The 19,155-nt window shown below is 45.4% G+C and overlaps 2 protein-coding genes across 6 annotated transcripts; one reads left to right on the top strand and one right to left on the bottom strand.

Annotated features, from left to right (window-relative positions):
• Nucleotides 1–1,030: 1,030 nt before the first annotated feature.
• On the bottom strand, nt 1,031–13,679 carry LOC133342424 (heterogeneous nuclear ribonucleoprotein L-like). 3 transcript variants are annotated; one of them, XM_061551598.1, is made up of 14 exons: nt 13,516–13,679; nt 9,521–9,639; nt 8,055–8,298; nt 7,347–7,432; nt 6,040–6,136; nt 5,767–5,839; nt 5,312–5,374; nt 5,086–5,189; nt 4,274–4,456; nt 3,629–3,750; nt 3,129–3,330; nt 2,927–2,984; nt 2,152–2,271; nt 1,031–1,681 (listed from the first exon to the last, which is right to left on the bottom strand). In XM_061551598.1, exons 1-14 carry the CDS (start codon nt 13,534–13,536, stop codon nt 1,623–1,625), a joined length of 1,551 nt encoding a protein of 516 aa, XP_061407582.1. In that variant the 5' UTR covers nt 13,537–13,679; the 3' UTR covers nt 1,031–1,622. The 3 variants fall into 3 exon arrangements, with proteins under 3 accessions (XP_061407582.1, XP_061407586.1, XP_061407583.1); XM_061551602.1 differs by having other exon boundaries at nt 2,152–2,247; XM_061551599.1 differs by having other exon boundaries at nt 5,098–5,189.
• Nucleotides 13,680–15,883: 2,204 nt separating this feature from the next.
• LOC133342199 (ADP-ribosylation factor 6-like) lies at nt 15,884–18,217 on the top strand. Of its 3 annotated transcripts, none has more exons than XM_061551170.1 (2): nt 15,884–15,971; nt 16,326–18,217. In XM_061551170.1, the coding sequence occupies exon 2, from the start codon at nt 16,389–16,391 to the stop codon at nt 16,953–16,955; it is 567 nt and encodes a 188-aa protein (XP_061407154.1). In that variant the 5' UTR covers nt 15,884–15,971; nt 16,326–16,388; the 3' UTR covers nt 16,956–18,217. The 3 variants fall into 3 exon arrangements, with proteins under 3 accessions (XP_061407154.1, XP_061407152.1, XP_061407153.1); XM_061551168.1 differs by having other exon boundaries at nt 15,885–15,971; nt 16,178–18,217; XM_061551169.1 differs by having other exon boundaries at nt 15,892–15,971; nt 16,182–18,217.
• Nucleotides 18,218–19,155: the final 938 nt, after the last annotated feature.

Raw genomic sequence — 19,155 nt, 5'->3', positions numbered from 1 at the left:
TTGCATGCACGTCTTACTCTTTGGTTCTTTCGGTAAAGTCACGTAGAAAATATAATCAAATAATAGAATACGTTTCGATTGCAACACAAGAAACCATCATCAGGTATGAATGAATGAGAAAAACACAAACTTAAAAAATTAACCCGTAAAAACAAAGTTTTTCACTATAAATCCTTTATATGCGTGGCGGCTAGTCATCTCGTCCTCTGGCTTGAGATGGCTGCCACCTATGGGTCAGATGATTGCCTGCCACCATTAAGCAATTGGTAATTAAATATAAAAAAAAATTCCCTACAAAGTGTAAAATTTTGAAAAAAAAAATTTCACGAAAATTAATTGTCACGCACAACGAGTCTGTGTGGAAAATGTCAGCTCGATTGGATCACGGGAAGTGGGTTAAAAAACGACCGAAAGATTTGCACAGGTCGTAAGCGCGCAAGCAAGTGAACTTAATATAAAGGATTTAAAAATACAACACAGAGAGCCGGACAACACAACAGCCAACACCCCACCGGGCTGACCCCGCTCTTCCAATGACAGAAAGACAGAAAGACAGCGCCTCTGTGTCGAGGCTTTAAATAGAGGGGGGGGGGGGGCAGCAGACAATGAGAGTTGTGTGGAATTCCGGACCATAGCGGCCGGAGGCAGACCACGCTCCTCCAAAGAAATTGTGGAATTCTGGACCATAGTGGCCGGAGGAGAGACATGCATGTCTTGTTTGGAATACCCAATATCGAACACATTAACACAATAATCAAGTTGGACTTTCTCTTCAAACTGCATTTAGCTCATTGTGACTTCTCTGTAAAATGCATTTCAGGAAAAATTAACACTTGTGCTCGTATGCACTAACCCAGATATGCTTAGAATATGCATATCAATGTATATACCCTGCAAACACTAATAGAATTTACCCCAGCCAACATGTGATGTTACCATCAGCCAATATGAGGTAACTTGCTGGGGTCAGAATTTATTTGACATGAGAACACAATGCAGTCCATGAAAAGACAAAAAATGACCCGAAACATTTTCCTGCATAACCAATCCAGCCCTTTATTGACAGGTACTGCGACATGAAATACTGTAACTAAATATCAAATCACATTAAAAATCTGAGTACGACGTTTCTTTTGAATTTTGTGAAGCGGTAAAGAAATACCTTTATACATTTGGTTACTTTCCATACAGACCACAACATAATTAACCGCCTGTACAAACCAAAACAGACTTACATTCATTTTCCTGGGGGGAGTCAAAAGCAATAAAACTACCATCTTTCAAAAACAAAATCCTTTACCATTTTCTTAAAATAACTTGTGTGCGAAACTTTTGCTCACAACGTGGCCCTAATCGTACAGTATCGGGTGCATTTTGCACCTTTGCATGACAAAAAGACGAAAAAAATGAAATCAAGACATGAAACAAGTTTGCGACATGGGTGTAAGTCGTTTGCGGCTTGTCGGACTAAGGGCTGGACTGTGGGTGCGCGGTGGGCGGTGCAAGTTGACGGCTGTGCGGGTGAGGGCGGTGGGAGGAGGGGCGTGCGTGCAGGAGGGTGCGCGGACTCGGTGGGGTTTCTATCTCTAGTCCCCGCGTGCGTTTGCCCCGCCACGGGCGCTTCATGCCACCTGCTGGGCTGACGAGAAGCAGAGCTTCAGCGTGTAAGCGAAGAACCCATCTGTAACGAAAACGTGCGCGCAAGCACGCAAACATTTGAACACCTGGGTATTTGACACGGTGTGCCACATGCCTATTGGGCTCAGTGCGCGTTGGAAGCAGGTGATGGTGGAGCAGACCTACGCATATAATCGTGCACTTGAGTTCACAGTAGAGTGTATAGGTTGCAGATGTAAAGTATTGAATTTTTATTTGTCCCATCATGTGGATTTTCTTTGCATAACCTGAGACACTCGTTAAGAAAATAGTTTGGCATTCCAATGCAGTACCCATCTGAGGCTTTCCCAAATAATGTATACAACGGTTGATGAAAGTTGCCAAAATTGTACGATGCAACAATGTATACAAACGGTAACGTTAATAATATTGCCCATTATAAATTAACAAGGAACTGTGGATATTAGCTATAAACACAATTTGTACAATCAGGGTAATCAAGATAAAAAAGCACGCAGAGGTGTCAGTACTTACTGGGATTCTTGAGCTGATGGTGGTTCACCACCGCCACGACCTCTGTAGCATCGTTTTTAATGTCCCACTCTGCCAGACCAGAGGATGTCCTTTCACCTGTCAATAATGTATTCGCAAAATCTGTGTGAAACGGACAATTGGGCTTTATTTACATTAGTCCACACTCAGACAGCACAACTTTAAAATCAAGAGTACAAAAAATGATTCATCCGTTATTATTTAAAATTAACAAGTCGTACATTTGACTGCATCAATTTTCGGTTGAGAATTAGCTAAAATGTTTACAGTAGTCTTAATTTGAGGTGTAAATCCAATGAAATCTAATCACACGCATCAAGTGCTTTTCCACTCATTCTGGATTTAACCCAGATGAAAGCAAGCCTTTGTGGAAACAGTAAAAAGCGTTAGGTGCTGAAATAAAGTTACAGTAAATTGGGCGTCTTGTCAAGCGTAACATTTTCATTCCATTTTAAATGCTTTGGCAGCAATGAATCGTAATGGATTTTTTACTGTCAAAGGCGATTCCCCATCTCTGTAATGCCGCATGCTCATTTGCACTTTTGAAAGCGTTCATAATCTTCCATCGTAGAAGACATTCCGCTCAATATTATAGTTTTGAGTATTGCACATATCTCAATGTGATTATTAGTCCGACGGTAATGGCACACATTTGTTTTTATCGGCAATACCAGGGTCTTTACAAAAACATCATTACCATCATGGTTACTCAAGTTAATTTAACTTCTGTTTTGCAAATGCTTTAAGAAAAACTCACTCTTGGATGAAAACAGCTTGAAGGCGTTTGGCTTCTTCACGCCAGTTTCTTCACAAATCTGAAATAAGAACCGATGCATGTTACCACTGCAGTTGAACCGCATTCGCAAGAAAAAACATGAATTAACCACAACCAGTTATGCAAAGATAGGCAGTGCCACGTTGAACAAACTTGGCTCATTGTTCATCGTAATGACGCGTGCCTGGATGAAAGCCTGCTCGGAAAACTCTGGCGGGGCGCTGTAGAAATGCAGGATGGCCGACGGCGGCAGAATGCGGTTCTTGGAAGCTTGCTCGTGAGTGGAAAAACGGTTGTGGCGGGAGCCCACAAAGTCACGGAAACTGTCCGAGCCATCCTCCAGCTCAAAGGCCTGGCCTGCCACGATCTCCTGCTGCTTCGACACCCTGCCGTCAAGACCAGAGAAGTAGACACGTTAGGAGTCTAATCGAACAAAATAACACCTAACAACTTCAACACAATTGCAATGAAGAGCTCAGAAACACATCAGTTATCTATTAGGAGAGGGCTACTTTTGCAGAGGAGCTCAATTTAACGCCAAATTTTCTGCAAAGGGAAAATCTTGGAGGGACTGGCAAGCCTTAGCAAACATTGGACATCAGCTTCCCACAAATATAACAATAAACGACACCTATTACACCAACAGGAACATGTATAGATAATAAAAGCAACAACTGTACGTACGAGAGGCTGAGCTTTTGGCCAAACAGCTGTGCCGTGTTGAGGTTTGCAACGGCACGATCCACTGAAGCTGCATCGGCCATTTGAATCATCCCGACGCCAGGCTTGCTCTTCAGAAACTTGATCTGCAGCAGTCACATGCATAACACGACAATTTGCAACCTTTTACACTGCAAGCCTGAGACAGGGATACTACACTATCCTGCAGTCAATTCCCTGGCACAGTTGTATTACATTTGAGGTTTTACTTTAATCCATACAGTTTAAAGATATCAATTCAGAATACCTTCACAGACCAAAAATAACTGCATGGGCTTAGTAAATGACTACTTTCTGGATAAAATATGAAATCATTAATGTAATTCTAGCAATATTATCAATGATCAAAATCATGATTATCATGATGGGACAAATGCTACCCATACTAATTCGAATAAATATAATCCGATGACTTTCTTGGCAAAAGATTATGAAATTATAATGCTGGCAGACAGAAATTATCTCAACAATTAGTATCATATCATGACAAATTCCACGCATGCTAGTGGAATCAATAGAATGCAGCCAAATTCAATAACGGTCACACGAAGCCAAACGACACCCAGCTGGTCACAAAGATACTAACGACTGCAAAGTTGTGCCTCTAACCTTCTCAACATTGCCATACAGACAGACGAGGTTGAAGAGGCGGCTGCAGTTCATCACGCTGGGATTCATGTTGTACACCATCATCACGCGGTTGGCAGCTGAGCCCCCCATGGGGCATGGGTTGTTGTGGGGGGCACAGGTGCCCGGTCCACTCATCGGTGTGGTCGGACGCGCATTGCCAAACTGCAGCACGTTTAAAACAAACAAGTAAAAATCGGTAAATGACAATAGCAATGCAACAATTTGGCCCATTGCTCAAGCCACAATTCCATGAATTTCCCACCTTTCAAGGTGAGATTCTATTTTAAATCAATCCTTTCATTTCCATCTTTAGTATTTGTTATCGTCCGTTTCATCTCACTGTTAGTTGTGTGGTCTATTATAAAGGTAAACTTGGCATATGTGCAAAACATCACTTCTTACATGAACATTTTTATTAATTCATGAGTGCACACATCAGTGCATCATTATAAACACTATCAGCCAACTAAACACTGCATACCATAATTTTTAAAAAGCTCATTATCCCCAGATAACAGAAAGGTAATGATCGTAATAATGCTATGCAGCCTAAGTATGCAATTTAATGTACAATGGCAGTGAAACATAAGCAGATTTTCACTCCTGCAGTTAAGGCATTTCACAACTAAATCATGCAGTCAGACCACAACACGTACTTAACATCTACTGCCTCGAAAAACATTTGAGTGAAATTTAACTGGACGTCCAATGCAAGCCATTACTCTGAAAGGTAACCCCAAAATGGCTGTTGACAGCCCTGCTCTAAAACCTGCTAGATACAGCATGCATACCCCCAAACGTGCCTCCGCAGTGTGGTTGTAAGGGCTTCCAGGAGAGCCAGAAGTGTAGTTATTGAACGAGTAGTTCTGGGCGCAGTAACTTCCTTGCTGGTTTCCTGCAGAATAAACACACACATCAAGAATTGTCTACTGAGCTGCCATTTTCATTCATGACTGGGTGCTTCTAATCTTAAAACGAGGTTATAAATTGCCCAGTGGCTCCACACACAGCATTTACCATATCCTCGCATAGTGGACGGATGGTCACCGAGCAGTGCTGGCTGCTTCTTCTGTTGTCCATCTTCAAGAGAAACAACAAGAGTTTGCAGCCGTCAACAGTGTAGAGGTTACAGAACCACTTCCTGTTTCCACAGTGTGGTTTCAATTTTAAACTTTAAGTGATGCTTCATTCTGGGTATGTACTGTATGAAACTATGAACCCCCAACTAAGTTTAATAGTGTAACAGCAGCCATTTGCAGTGACAAGCAGCTCATGTGGTCAAACACGGGTATTCATTCACGAGGAATTTTAAATATGCACATGAACGGTTGCACGAAAGGTGTCACTTTTAGCACTTTAAGTCACAGCATCTAACATTAAAAACCTAACCACAAAAGCATTTGTGGATCCTATGCCAATTCAGAAAGAAGTTCAACATATATCGATACGAATGATTACAATTTGCTACTTACTCGGCACACAAGGACCTTCCAAAGTGTAGTCCCAGGTCTCGCTATCGTTCCTGTACACATTTAGACGTGCAGGCTTCCGTTCCAACAGTAGGGTGAGAAACAGCACACACAACCAAGGCATTATTAGTAGCAGCAAATATAAGCTGGAAGTTTTTAAATCAATAAAATGAAGAAAAATAGCTGCATTCTAACCACTTTAATGTAATCAACTAAATGCAAAACTATACAACCCCTGTAGTTATAAACGATAACACTAAAAGAATGCAGCATTACCTTGGCATATTCTATCTTCAATGTGCAGCATCCAGAGTAAATATCAGCTCCATTGAGTGAGCTCTTGGCTTGCTGAGCACTTGGGATGGAATCAAACGTGCGCTGATTAAGGAGAAATCACTTAAAAGGTAATCAGTACAACACCAAAGGAAAAACATAGTAATAGAATACATTGTAAAAAAGCTACAGCCTTTTGTAATTCCACTGCTAGATGATGGTCTCCCCATGCCATATTGCTCATGGGGATTGCTTACAAACAGGACTGTTTAGCTCCAATTTGCAAATGAGGCATCCAGGACGGGTAAAGACACCACTCACCAATGACATTAACTAGTGGCCAGGAATCAAACTCGAATTTGCAGGTCAAATGTGTAGCACTTTAGACAACGCAACAATATACCAAAACATAGGAAAATTATTTACTATAATTTACACAGGACATTGCAGTCTTTAGAAAGTGTTCTAATAATGTCCTGTAGTTTGTCCAATCGTTGTCAATTAATTTAAATTTTTTACCTACGTGACTTTACCGGAAAAAAAGCTAAGAATATAATCATTGTCACATTGACAAGTCCGTCTGAAAATGTGATTGTTAATACAATCGTTTGTTTTTGTTGACCTTTATTTCAGGGAGTGGTCGTGGCCCTTTAACCTAGTCTGTTGATTATTGGTTTTTAATTATTCAAAATTGTTCATATTTAGACGGTTGTTTTAAATAGGAGGTGCAATAAAGAACTATTTGTATGACTGAGAGCCACTGTCCATGGAGAACGGCGAATGATGATAAAGGATGTTGGTGTAATGTTTCAGTGCATCTTTACTTTTGAATTTTCAGTCATATGCACACATCAGTTAACAGGAACTGCAAGCTCAATCCACATTTTTCACTCACTGAAATGCCATTATGCCTACTTCACCATATTGACAAAACCAAGAGATGTCCATCCTCAATAATGCTTCCTCAAGAGCTCAGCACAGCTACCAAATTCGAGTTTTTGTACATTTATAATGAACTCTCTCCGCACGAGCATCCTTAAGAGATTGCATTTTTTGTGTTAGGGTTAAAGGATTAATAACAGGACTGGAGGACAAGTGCTAAATCATTACCAAATTTCCACACTACTCAATCACATGTTGACTGAAACATGTTAAATTGGTCAAAGAAAAAGCATTGGCTCTGTTCAAGTAAATTACAGGAGGCAAAGTATTTCCATAGCGTACACAATGTGTTGTAGATTAAAGTTCACATCTTAACTTTTAAATTTTACGACATGATAAAACACATAGCACAATATGCCAAAGGATATTCCACCAAAGCCTGCACTCCATTCTTCTTGAAGATAACGATCCTCTGCACCACACCATATGGGCTGCAAATCGTGTGAATCACCTCCTGCACAAACAGAAGAAGAGGCAACTCAGCCAACTTGACCTTGAACAATTGATGCTCCCCAAGGAGAAACTGTATTGTTGCTAGTCAACCTGGATTATTAAACGACAGTTGTGGTCACCAGAGATGGTTCATAGCTCCCCATGTAGTGCCTTAATTATACAACAGCACTCAATAGCTAAATATCAATATAGAATTAAACATCTTACCTGGCATTTAAGACATTTTACCTTGCATACATTCTCATGCAATGGGAACACAAACACTTATTTGTTAAATATTTGGGAAAGAGAAAAAACCCCTAATAGTGATCTTGTAGTTACTTACCGAAGCTGTGTCCCAGGTTATACAACAGGGATTTCAAGATTTGTAAATGTGCAAATAAGACTATGGCACTCATCACGGGCACTATATACATTGCAATAAAATCAATGCGATAACATCACTGCAGCCCTATGGCAAAACACCTTCACCATTTAAGTATTTGTTTCTCCTAAACTAATCTTTAAACTCACATCACCACCTAGATACATAAAAACAACAAGGGGGCGAATACATAGTTTTTTTTAATTAGGTCTTTATTTTAAAGACAAAATGGAGTCCACAATCAGACAGGGCAACTCACGGTAGTGATGGGATACAGAGCATTGTTGACTGTGAGCAGCAGGATGTGGTTGGTCCTGGCCACATCGTCGGCCGGGGTGCCACCCTTGCGCGAGATCCGCTGGCTGGTGGAGAAGTTACAGTATGCGGGCTGCCCACCCACATACACGGGGTCACCAGCCGTCCCCGCCACGCAGGCACGAGCATCCTCAAGCCGCTCAAACTCCACCAGCGCCTGCCGCCGGTGTGGCATCATCACCACGTGTCTGGGGAACACAACACGCAGCCGTGATTAATAGGGAACCACTGGGTGAGGGAGATTGAGTGGCTCAGGTGGCTGAGTGTTTCACAGCACCAAGCCGACATCCGTTGGGATCCCAGGTTTTAACCTGCACAGCCACCTGTGGTTAAACCAGGTTCTCTTATGAGGCGAGTTGCTGGTCTCACTCTGTTGACTCAAAACTACGCCACAAAAAACAATCATATAGACTTTTGTTTATGTTTTTTATAATCAGAAGAAAAAATTATGTATGATTGTTTTTATTATAATTTGTCATATTCCAGAAGGGAGGTATACAATTTTTGGTTTGACATGTCATGAACACTATTCAAATAAGTGTGGCCTGAGCATGGATAAAGATGCAAATTCAAGGGACTTCATAAGTAGATCTGTACATTCATCTTCTGGGGCCGTTCCCCGATAAAAAAAAAATTACATATAACAAGAGTTCCGAAAGGAAACTTCTTCACCTGAAGTCATGATGCTGACAGCATTGGAATTTATTGTGAGGGGAAAATAAAAAAGATAACTAACCAGTAGTGTTCTCATCATAATATTAAGCTACATCATGACATAAACATCAAAGCTCACTAAATATTACCATTGATAAAGCAACACCTGTAACTCAACTTAAGAATCCAAATTATATAATATAACTGTAGTTTATTAAAAGCATTTCTGGTAACATTTTTGAGATGCTGAAATTATTCAAAAGTAATCCTGCTCAGATATCCAATTTAAAGCAAATTTCACTGAGGCTACGCAATGAATAACCAAATTTGTGTATTATAGCCAAGCCTGATAAGAAGTGTCACATATGAAACAATCCAAATAATAACGTTAAAGTGATCACCATGTACTGTTTTACTTACGGCTCGCAAGACAAATGGCTTATTTGATAACATTTGCGTTTTTAGGTTGATACATTCACTGAAGCACTGCATATTTAAAATTCCACCATCATAAATATATTTATCCTTTTCTTTAAAAAATTTATATTCTTAGTTTTATGCATAATCTGAACTGACGTGAATACAGTAACACAACAGCTGGCAACAAGACAGACAGTACCACAGAACTAAAAGTGGTGCCTGTGCCTTATGAAAGTGTAACCAAAATAATACTCTTGTCAACTCTTTCCAGTGCCATTCAATCAAAATATGTGTCCCCTGTTGCAGTGGAAATATATTGGGCTTATGATTTCATACCTGACCGTTCCAAATTCCTGCAGGGCTTCCATGACCTGCGATTCATCGGCAGAGCTAGCCAGTCCCCGGATGTGAACAACCGGGGATGGAGCCGGCTTCTTTGGGTCCTCAACATTATTCTGCCAGGAACACATGCATGGGAGTAGAACACACACAGGTAAATGTAATGTAACATCATTAACATCACACCAACCTCTTCCTGTCATAACCAACATTGCACAAGCCAGAAATAAAATTATGATATTACATCAATGACAATAAGCACATTTAATAATATAACATTAATTCTTGCTACCACTAACACTTAAGTTCAAATATTTTAAATGGTATGATTACTCTTCAATAAAAATTCCACCAACAGTGGTGAAAAGCCTTCACCAGCCTACCTAATGGTTATATAGTTTGTGTCACTACGCAACAACCCATGACTCACCACTCGATCACTTAACAACCGATGCACCACCGCCACTTGATGGAACACTTCTGCACACCACAACCATCATATGCTCCCAACATCCCACATGTTCAACATCCCCACACTCCAACAACCCAAAAGAAATCTAACACCCTCGACAACCAATATCTCACACCCCAACCACGCACCACCCCACAATGTTAACCACCATCACCACAATCATCCCCTAGATCTTGTTTTTTTGTGGCAGGCCACATAATAAAATATGCATGTGGTGTCAGGTCAAGATATGTTATTTGCCATGTGTACAGATGCTATGAGGTCACATGAAATAATGTCATGTCTGCAGAAGTGACAAATGTGTACTTTTGCCTTCAGGTGTCTTATATCATGTTTATTTCTTTTATCTCACAAATATGTACATCTCGGCGAGGGCGGGCTCCAAGTGTCTCCGCAAGCCACATTTGGCTTACGGGCCATTAGTTAAATAATCCTGCACGAGACCATAACCCAGCTATCCAACACCCCATCACACCACCCTCATCTCAGGATCCTCATGGCTTTAAGCCCCATGATCTCACCACCACATGCGCCCACAATCAACACCCCCGAGCTCTCACCATCCAAAAGGCCCAACCACCTCACCACCCCATGCCCTCATTACCCATGGAATCATCATCCATAACGCCACTACCCATGACCTCAACAAAGCTGCCCTCAAGACCTCTGACCTCACCTTTTAAGATATAATCACAGACATATTCATCAACACGGCTTCACCACCACTTACAGCACCAGCCCATGACCTTGCCTCCTCTGACGTCAACTCCCTCAAGCTCACTACCATTGACTAAAGCACCACTCAGATCACTCACTACCAATAACCGTTTCAGACCTCACCGTCCCCGATTCTTACCACCAGTGACTAACCTCGCCCTCACTTCAAATAACTCCATCACTCCTGAGCCTCACCACCACTGACCTCACAAACCATCGCCATCCCTGACCCCATCTCTACAGACCTCAGCACTCATGAGCCAACACCAATTCCTCTCCGGATCCCACAAACCCTGACCCCATCCCTGACCTCACCACCCATTATCATCCATTCACCCTGCCACCTCGCACGAACTCACTACCAACAAATAATCTTATCACCTATAAACCCCCTCCATCTATTAATGCCTCACCATTCCTCACCCCATCAACCCACACCTCACTAACCGTACCTCGAAAATCACAGATTGTAATCTGTGATTTATTCAATCCCACGCCTCACCAACCCATGTTATACCACACCTTACCAAACTCACACCTCCCCGCCGCTAGCTTCAACAACCGATGTATCACCACCAAACAACATCACCAACACATGCCTCAACACACCACACGCATTATCGCCCACACCAACCCATGGCTCACACCACACCAACCCACGGCTCACCACCCCCCACCTCACCAACCAATTGCCTCACCATTTTACGTCTTCAACCCATGCCCCCATCAACCCATGCCCTCACCAAACCCATGCCCTCACCAACCAATTGCCTCACCATTTTACGTCTTCAACCCATGCCCCCGTAACCCCTGCCCTCGACCAACCCATGCCATCCCAACCCAAGCCCTCACCAACCCATGCCCTCCAAACCACCATCCCTCACCAACCCTGCCCTCAACCCATGCCCTCACCAACCTATGCCCTCACACAACCCATGGCCCGCACAAACCCAGCCTCACCAAAAACATGCCCTCAACAACCAAGCCCTCACAACCCTGCCCTCACCAACCCTGCCCTCCCAAACCCTGCCCCATCAACCCATCCCTTCACCAACCCATGCCACTCACCAACCCATGCCCGTCACCAACCATGCACTCTATCAACCATGCCCTCAAACCCATGCCCTCAACAAACCCATGCCCTCACCAAACCCATGCCCTCACCAAACCCATGCCCTCACCAACCCATGCCCTCAACAAACCCAAGCCCTCACCAAACCCATGCCCTCAACAAACCCATGCCCTCAACAAACCCAAGCCCTCACCAAACCCATGCCCTCACCAACCCATGCCCTCAACAAACCCAAGCCCTCACCAAACCCATGCCCTCACCAAACCCAAGCCCTCACCAAACCCATGCCCTCACCAACCCATGCCCTCACCAAACCCATGCCCCCATCAACCCAAGCCCTCACCAAACCCATGCCCTCACCAACCCATGCCCTCACCAAACCCATGCCCTCATCAACCCATGCCCTCACCAAACCCATGCCCTCACCAAACCCATGCCCTCAACAAACCCAAGCCCTCACCAAACCCATGCCCTCAACAAACCCATGCCCTCACCAAACCCATGCCCTCACCAAACCCATGCCCTCACCAACCCATGCCCTCAACAAACCCAAGCCCTCACCAAACCCATGCCCTCACAAACCCAAGCCCACAAACCCATGCCCTACACCAACCCTGCCCCCACCAAACCCATGCCCCCATCAACCCAAGCCCTCACCAAACCCATGCCCTCACCAACCCATGCCCTCACCAAACCCATGCCCTCATCAACCCATGCCCTCACCAAACCCATGCCCTCACCAAACCCATGCCCTCACCAAACCCATGCCCTCAACAAACCCAAGCCCTCACCAAACCCATGCCCTCAACAAACCCATGCCCTCACCAAACCCATGCCCCTCACCAAACCCATGCCCTCACCAACCCATGCCCTCAACAACCCAAGCCCTCACCAAACCCATGCCCTCAACAAACCCATGCCCTCAACAAACCCAAGCCCTCACCAAACCCATGCCCTCACCAACCCATGCCCTCAACAAACCCAAGCCCTCACCAAACCCATGCCCTCACCAAACCCAAGCCCTCACCAAACCCATGCCCTCACCAACCCATGCCCTCACCAAACCCATGCCCTCACCAAACCCATGCCCTCACCAAACCCATGCCCTCACCAAACCCAAGCCCTCACCAAACCCATGCCCTCACCAACCCATGCCCTCAACAAACCCAAGCCCTCACCAAACCCATGCCCTCACCAAACCCATGCCCTCACCACATCTGACCTCCACCCCAAAGTCTCACCCCCCCCCCCCTCCCATGGCCGCCGTTAGCCATGCACGCACTCCAGTGCACCCGACACGCGGTGTCGCGCGAACCCGACGCGAACTCGATCATAACCCAACGCTCGTCCCGATCAATTCGCCGTGCTTTGCACGCCTCGAAACAATTGCAAATACGCCCGCGACTAATGGCAACGTGTAAACAAAAAGTAGATACGAATAGTCCCGTTACGATCAGCAAACAAGGCTGCGCGGAGGCCTAGTCCAGGCTTTAGGCCGCGGCTTTCAGCTGCAGCCAAGAGGCTCACAAAGAAAGCGCGGAGCGACGCGGGCGGCCTCCTCCCTCAAGGCCGCCCGCACGCCCTCGTTGTTTAATTTCCGTTTTAATATCGCGGTGGCTTCTTTTTCTTATTTTTTTAATCATCGCCCGTGTTGTTTTCTAACAAAGCGGATTCTTATATTTTTATAAAAAAAATACATACGCCCGCCGCAGTGCGATAATTGTCGCTCACGTTATGCTCCACGTCGTCCATTCCGTTGCTTGTCGGCGGAATCGGCAACGGGGCCCACGGGGGAGGAGGAGGAAGATGAAGGAGGAGGAGGAGGGGCGCGTTGTTTTTTCGCGGGTAATGGGAATGGCGGATTGGGAAGGTGGCCCGCTTCCCCTTCTGGAAGATGAAGAGGCCCGAGATGGGGGGGGGGGGAATGTGTGGGGCGGGGCAAAGAGGTGGGGGGGGGCATGGGGGGAGGGGTAAAGTGGGGGAGGGTTAAAGTGGGGGAGGGGGAGGGGTAAAGTGGGGAGGGGGAGGGGTAAAGTGGGGGAGGGGTAAAGTGGGGGGAGGGGTGAAGTGGGGGAGGGGGAGGGGTAAAGTGGGGGAGGGGTAAAGTGGGGGAGGGGCGGGGCAAGGTGGGGGGAGGGGCGGGGCAAGGTGGGGGGAGGGGCGGGGCAAGGTGGGGGAGGGGGCGGGGTAAGGTGGGGGGAGGGGCGGGGTAAGGTGGGGGAGGGGGGCGGGGTAAGGTGGGGGGAGGGGCGGGGTAAGGTGGGGGGAGGGGGGAGGGGTAAAGTGGGGGAGGGGGGCGGGGTAAAGTGGGGGAGGGGCGGGGCAAGGTGGGGGAGGGGGAATTAAACTCCTGATTCAGGCTGGTGGAGCAATCCAATGAGCTGGAAAGTATTTTGTTTACGGATGTCCAGTTGGGGCCGGGTCAGCGAATATGTCGATAGGACTGCAAAATATGAAGCAATGGAAGCAAGTAGCTAAGAGTAAATAAATCAGAATCTTTATCTATCATATACAACTCTATATTACAGATGTCGAGTAGGGGCGGGTCAGAAAGTGACAACAACAAACAATACACCAACACGATAGGAATTCAACGTAGGCTACGCAAGTCACTAAACGTTAATAAACGCATGCAAATTACATAAGTGCATACATTCCTGCCGATTTATCAACACCAAATGCAAGCTCGGGCAAGGCAGCAAAACAACAACAGAGTCCCTGAATGAAATAGCACATTAACATTGCACTGTCTATACACGGAGTAAGGCTCAAAGTAACAACACACATTAGCAAATGGTGGTGGTGGGGATCCTTTTCTCTTCCGAGAATGAGGTCGCCTCTGCGAAAGAAACATGCGTTTAGAGTCTTGTACGGTGTTTGGTTGCTATACATTTTAACTTGATAAGCCACTTCATTTGGCGATAATTTGCGGCCAGGTGGCTTCTGAAAAAGAGCTACAGAGCTCAGGGGATCTTCCCTGGTAAAATAAAAAAAAGTTTTTAGTTTAGTTAAATGTCAATTTTCTGGTGATGCCGATGACATAAAGAAGCACTTGTCCATTGCTTCTTTATGCACTTTTCAGCTATTGTTCCATTATCTTTGTCAATGTCATGTTACTAATCTGTTTGCCATATCATGGCAATTTAACCAAACATCTTGCCATACTCAAAGCTGGTGGTAAGTCGAATTAATGAATTTTTATCTTGTGACGAACACATCTGCAGGAGGGTATGTGGGTGGATACATAGCCCAGTGTGGATGAATTGAAGGCATCTCTCAGAAATGACGCTTCTTCCGTATGGCTGACGAAGATGGAGACTAACAACTACAATTTCATATTCAAGTGGTCAAGCCAAATAACCGCATCTGAAGTAGTGGAGTATATCGCTGTGATGTTTCCTCGTATTTGTGGATCAGGCATTGCGTCGTTATGTGTTGTACGGTCTGTTCTGGATGACAACAGTCGCACACTGGAGAGTTTTTAAGTTTCCATTTGTGCATCAGGTATCCGCATCTGCCATGGTTTGTGCGGTTGCGGTGTAGGGTGGAACGTGAGCTTCGTGGAAGATCAGACCCAGGGGTCTTCTGCATTGTGTCTTTCACAAGCTGTTTATTTGTCTTTAAAACTCCATTCAGCTCATTTTGTGACGACGCTGAGATCAGCTCACCCCACTTGCAAACCCATGGTTAATTATTTGGGCCCCTGAAACCTGGATCCGAACCCAGGGGTCCCAAAAGTGTTGCCTCGGTGCCCTGACGTGGCATTAACCTCTGCGAGCCAGCTGCCCAAATCGCATCAACGCACCCGAGGCCACGTGTGCACGCCGTTCAGCTCTTACTTCATTCTGCCCAGACACGCTGCAAGAATGCTTCAGACAGCTCAGCACAGCAACATCAATATCTGTGCACTGAACTCATCTAATTTTTTTGGGTAAGACATCACCAGTACATACTTCCACGCGGGATCTACCGCCGCCAGCCACTTGCCTCAAACACTCTGGTTGTTGCTAAATCCAATTGCCCCATAAAACATTAAAGATCTGTTACACATAAGCAGCATTGTGGGGGGAATTTGACCTCGAGCAGCAGACAGTCGAGACCGGCGATCGAGCGAGCGAGCGATTATTCACTCTGTGCCTGCAGCGTCCTCAATCCTGGGCCCCAATGTTGGCCGACCTTCTGAGTTGGTAAGAAAATAATAAAACATACTTTTATAGCAATTGGTACTTGTGCACATATTGAAATGAACGTGGTGATTTTGTTGACATGTTTTTGTTTTGATCAGTGATGACAATCGAGCTGTCTCTATATACGAGGCTGTACTCCCTTTAATGAACGTGCTCCATAACGACTCCGTGCTTAGTCCAACTTGTGTCGAATACTCTTTTCACAGGAAGGCTGACAGTGGTGAAAGGTGCTGTTTAGTTGTTATACTAAATATTATACACAGTAATTCCACTCTATAGGTGGTCTGCATTACCACAGACACATTGAGACGTGGAGTAGAAGTCTAAAATACATTGCAAACTATTATTTGATAGGCATACAGACCGTTGGGCCAAGTGCTGTCAGCAAGCGCCTATTAAGGACATCTCACACGCACAATGGGGAAAGTCTTCTCCAAGGCATTCGGGAACAAGGAGATCCGAATCCTCATGCTTGGGCTGGACAACGCGGGCAAGACCACGATCCTGTACAAGCTCAAGAGCGGCAAGGGGGTGGCCACCAAGAGCACGGTGCCCACCGTGGGCTTCAACGTGGAGACCGTGACCTACAAGAGCGCCTCCTTCAGCGTGTGGGACGTGGGCGGGCAGCACAAGATCCGCTCGCTCTGGCGCCACTACTACACGGGCACCCAGGCGATTGTGTTCGTCGTGGACTGCGGGGACCGCGATCGGGTGGACGAGGCACGGGAAGAGCTGTCGGGCCTCCTGTCCGACTCCGAGATGCGTGGCGTTTCGCTGCTCGTGCTGGCGAACAAGCAGGACGCGCCGGAGGCCATGCGGCCAGCCGAGCTGCAGGAGGCGCTTGGCTTGCCCCGTCCTGGAGAAGGAGATTCGAGGCGATGGCTGGTGCAGCCGTCGTGCGCCATCATGGGCCACGGCCTCTACGAAGGCCTCGTGTGGCTGGCGGACAACTACCAGCCCCGGCCCAGCAACGTCTACGGATGATGATGGCACGGGGGTGACCGAGCGAAGACGAACTGCCGCGGGACGATCGCTGGTGCTGGATGTTGATGGACGTGGCACCGACAGAGGTGCATGAGTTACGCATGGAATGGTTTATGTGGAGGTGGCCGGATAGCCCAAGAGTTCAGTGCATTGTGCTGGCCCCGTCGAGGTCATTGGTTCAAATCTGGGTATCGTCTGCTCGTGAGTAAATCGGCATCTCTAGTTTATTAAGTTCTGGTCACCAATGGCTGCACACAAAAATAGATTTAGGATTTCGTTCAGTTTTGCAAAAAAACAGTGTTTCAGGTTCCTAACAAATGTTGGTATAAATGTTAAGTGACCGACGTTTCTCAAGCAAAGCATGCGAGAGGCACCACCACCTCCCAGTGTAGATAAGAGGCACGTGGAGGGATCTCAGAAGTAGTTCTGTGATGTCACCTTCCACGGGCCGTTCTCTAACACTGGGGGATGCACTGCGAAATTGAGATGTATTTGTCTCCAACCTAATGTCTACAGCACAATTTGTATAATATTGGGAGATTTAAAAAAATTCACATATTAAAAAAATAATAAGTGAATATTACATTCAGTTAGTGCTGAAAAATATCACGAAATAAGGAACATTAATATTGTTATTTTTCTTATTCGTGTCTCCTGTCCAACATATATAGTCTTTTGCAAATATTCTGCACAGGTCACCGCTTTTGGTGTTGGCATTGTCAAATCTTGAGGAGTAGCATTGTGGTGCTGCAGGACATCGCAGGAGATAATCCATAGTTTGCTTCTCCTGACAAGCACAGTGTTCGGTTGCGCAGAAGCCATATAATTAAAAAAAAAACAGGACGCGGATATGCAGTATTAAAACAAACGGAATGCTGTATGTATAAATGTGGTTCCTGATAAAGAATAAATCAGTACATTATACAACTTATGTACCAGCTCAGACCTTCTGTCCTAACAATTGTAGAATATTCGTACGCATTACAGGAATACATCGTAAGCCTAACACGATTTTCATGAATTTTTACATTAAATGTAGAGTATTTAAAAAAGTATGAACTGCGAACTGTTGTATATTGTCTTAAACGAACAGCTGGTATACATAAGGTACTTTATAATATATGAATGCTATATAGACGTACACCAATCAATGTATTATCGTCTCATTGATCAATATCGAGTCACACGAACTATACATGAATGAAATTGCGTGTTTCAAATTCGATTGTTTGCGAACATTACTGTATATTTCTGGATTTGAAGCTTTCGTGACTGCAAGGATTCATACTCTTTGTTTTTTTTGGTAAATTCACGTAGGTAAAAATTTAAATAAATGAAAACAACTAAATTAAATCACGACGTTTCGGGCGCAACCACCTGATGACGGACGCTTGTGTTGCGCCCGAAACGTCGTGATTTAATTGAGTTGTTTTCATTTATTTTAGTTGATTTTTTACCTACGTGACTTTACCGAAAAAACCAAAGAGAGTATTACTCTATATCTTACGTCAGCCTGGAGAGTGCTTGGATGGGCAACAACCGTGATTTATAACAAGGTTCACATACTGCTGTGGGGCTACGTTTCAGGCAGCAGCAGAACAATCATTGTACCGTACTTCTGTGCTCCCACTCCTATGTTCCCTGCCTTCACCAAACCCGTACTCACCGGTGTGGTGAAGTATAGTCAAATAACCCCCCCCCCCCCCCCACGATCGCAGTGCTTCGGGAGGTTATCATCCAGCAGTGGATTGACAAAGGGGCGCAACATGAACACGTAGAATTGGTGTTTCGCACAGCAATGTCTCGTGTGCAGGATAGACACAATATGGACCTCTGTCCATTATGCCTCTTTGCTCAATGCACCTGTGTCTGTGTGTGTCACGTGTCGGTGTGTGTGTGTCTGTGTGTCACGCTCACAACAACGAGCGGAGCGCCGGGTGGCTAAAGCACAGCAAGTTGGCACAGTAGGGGGCGCAGGTGGTGCATCAGCCAGTCATCTCGGTCATCTCAGTCAGTCGACCCGTGGCACCTGCTGGGTCTGCCCCGTGACCTCCTGCCAGCGGGTGTTCGACACTTCACGTGGCCTCAAGGTGCACATGGCCTGGCACAAGCGTCGTGGTGACGTCACCGCCACTTAGTGGCGAATGGCGGTTGTTGTTGTTGTGTGTCACGTATCGGTGTGTGTGTGTCTGTGTAACAC

Source organism: Lethenteron reissneri, chromosome 14 (genome assembly GCF_015708825.2).
Source record: "Lethenteron reissneri isolate LAM-NWPU_2019-01 chromosome 14, ASM1570882v1, whole genome shotgun sequence".
NCBI classification, from domain to species: domain Eukaryota; kingdom Metazoa; phylum Chordata; class Hyperoartia; order Petromyzontiformes; family Petromyzontidae; genus Lethenteron; species Lethenteron reissneri.
This window is presented reverse-complemented; position numbering and strand designations above follow the sequence as displayed.

What these genes read in the sequence shown, in the direction of transcription:
- LOC133342424 (XM_061551598.1), bottom strand. Translation starts at nt 13,536, where the DNA reads ATGGACGACGTGGAGCATAAC. An exon ending in CAGGAATTTGGAACGGTCAG is followed by an intron (nt 8,299 to 9,520) that starts GTATGAAATCAT and finishes TGTGTTCCCCAG; the next exon opens with ACACGTGGTGATGATGCCAC. An exon ending in GGCCAAAAGCTCAGCCTCTC is followed by an intron (nt 3,331 to 3,628) that starts GTACGTACAGTT and finishes TCTTGACGGCAG; the next exon opens with GGTGTCGAAGCAGCAGGAGA.
- LOC133342199 (XM_061551170.1), top strand. Translation starts at nt 16,389, where the DNA reads ATGGGGAAAGTCTTCTCCAAGGCATTCGGGAACAAGGAGATCCGAATC.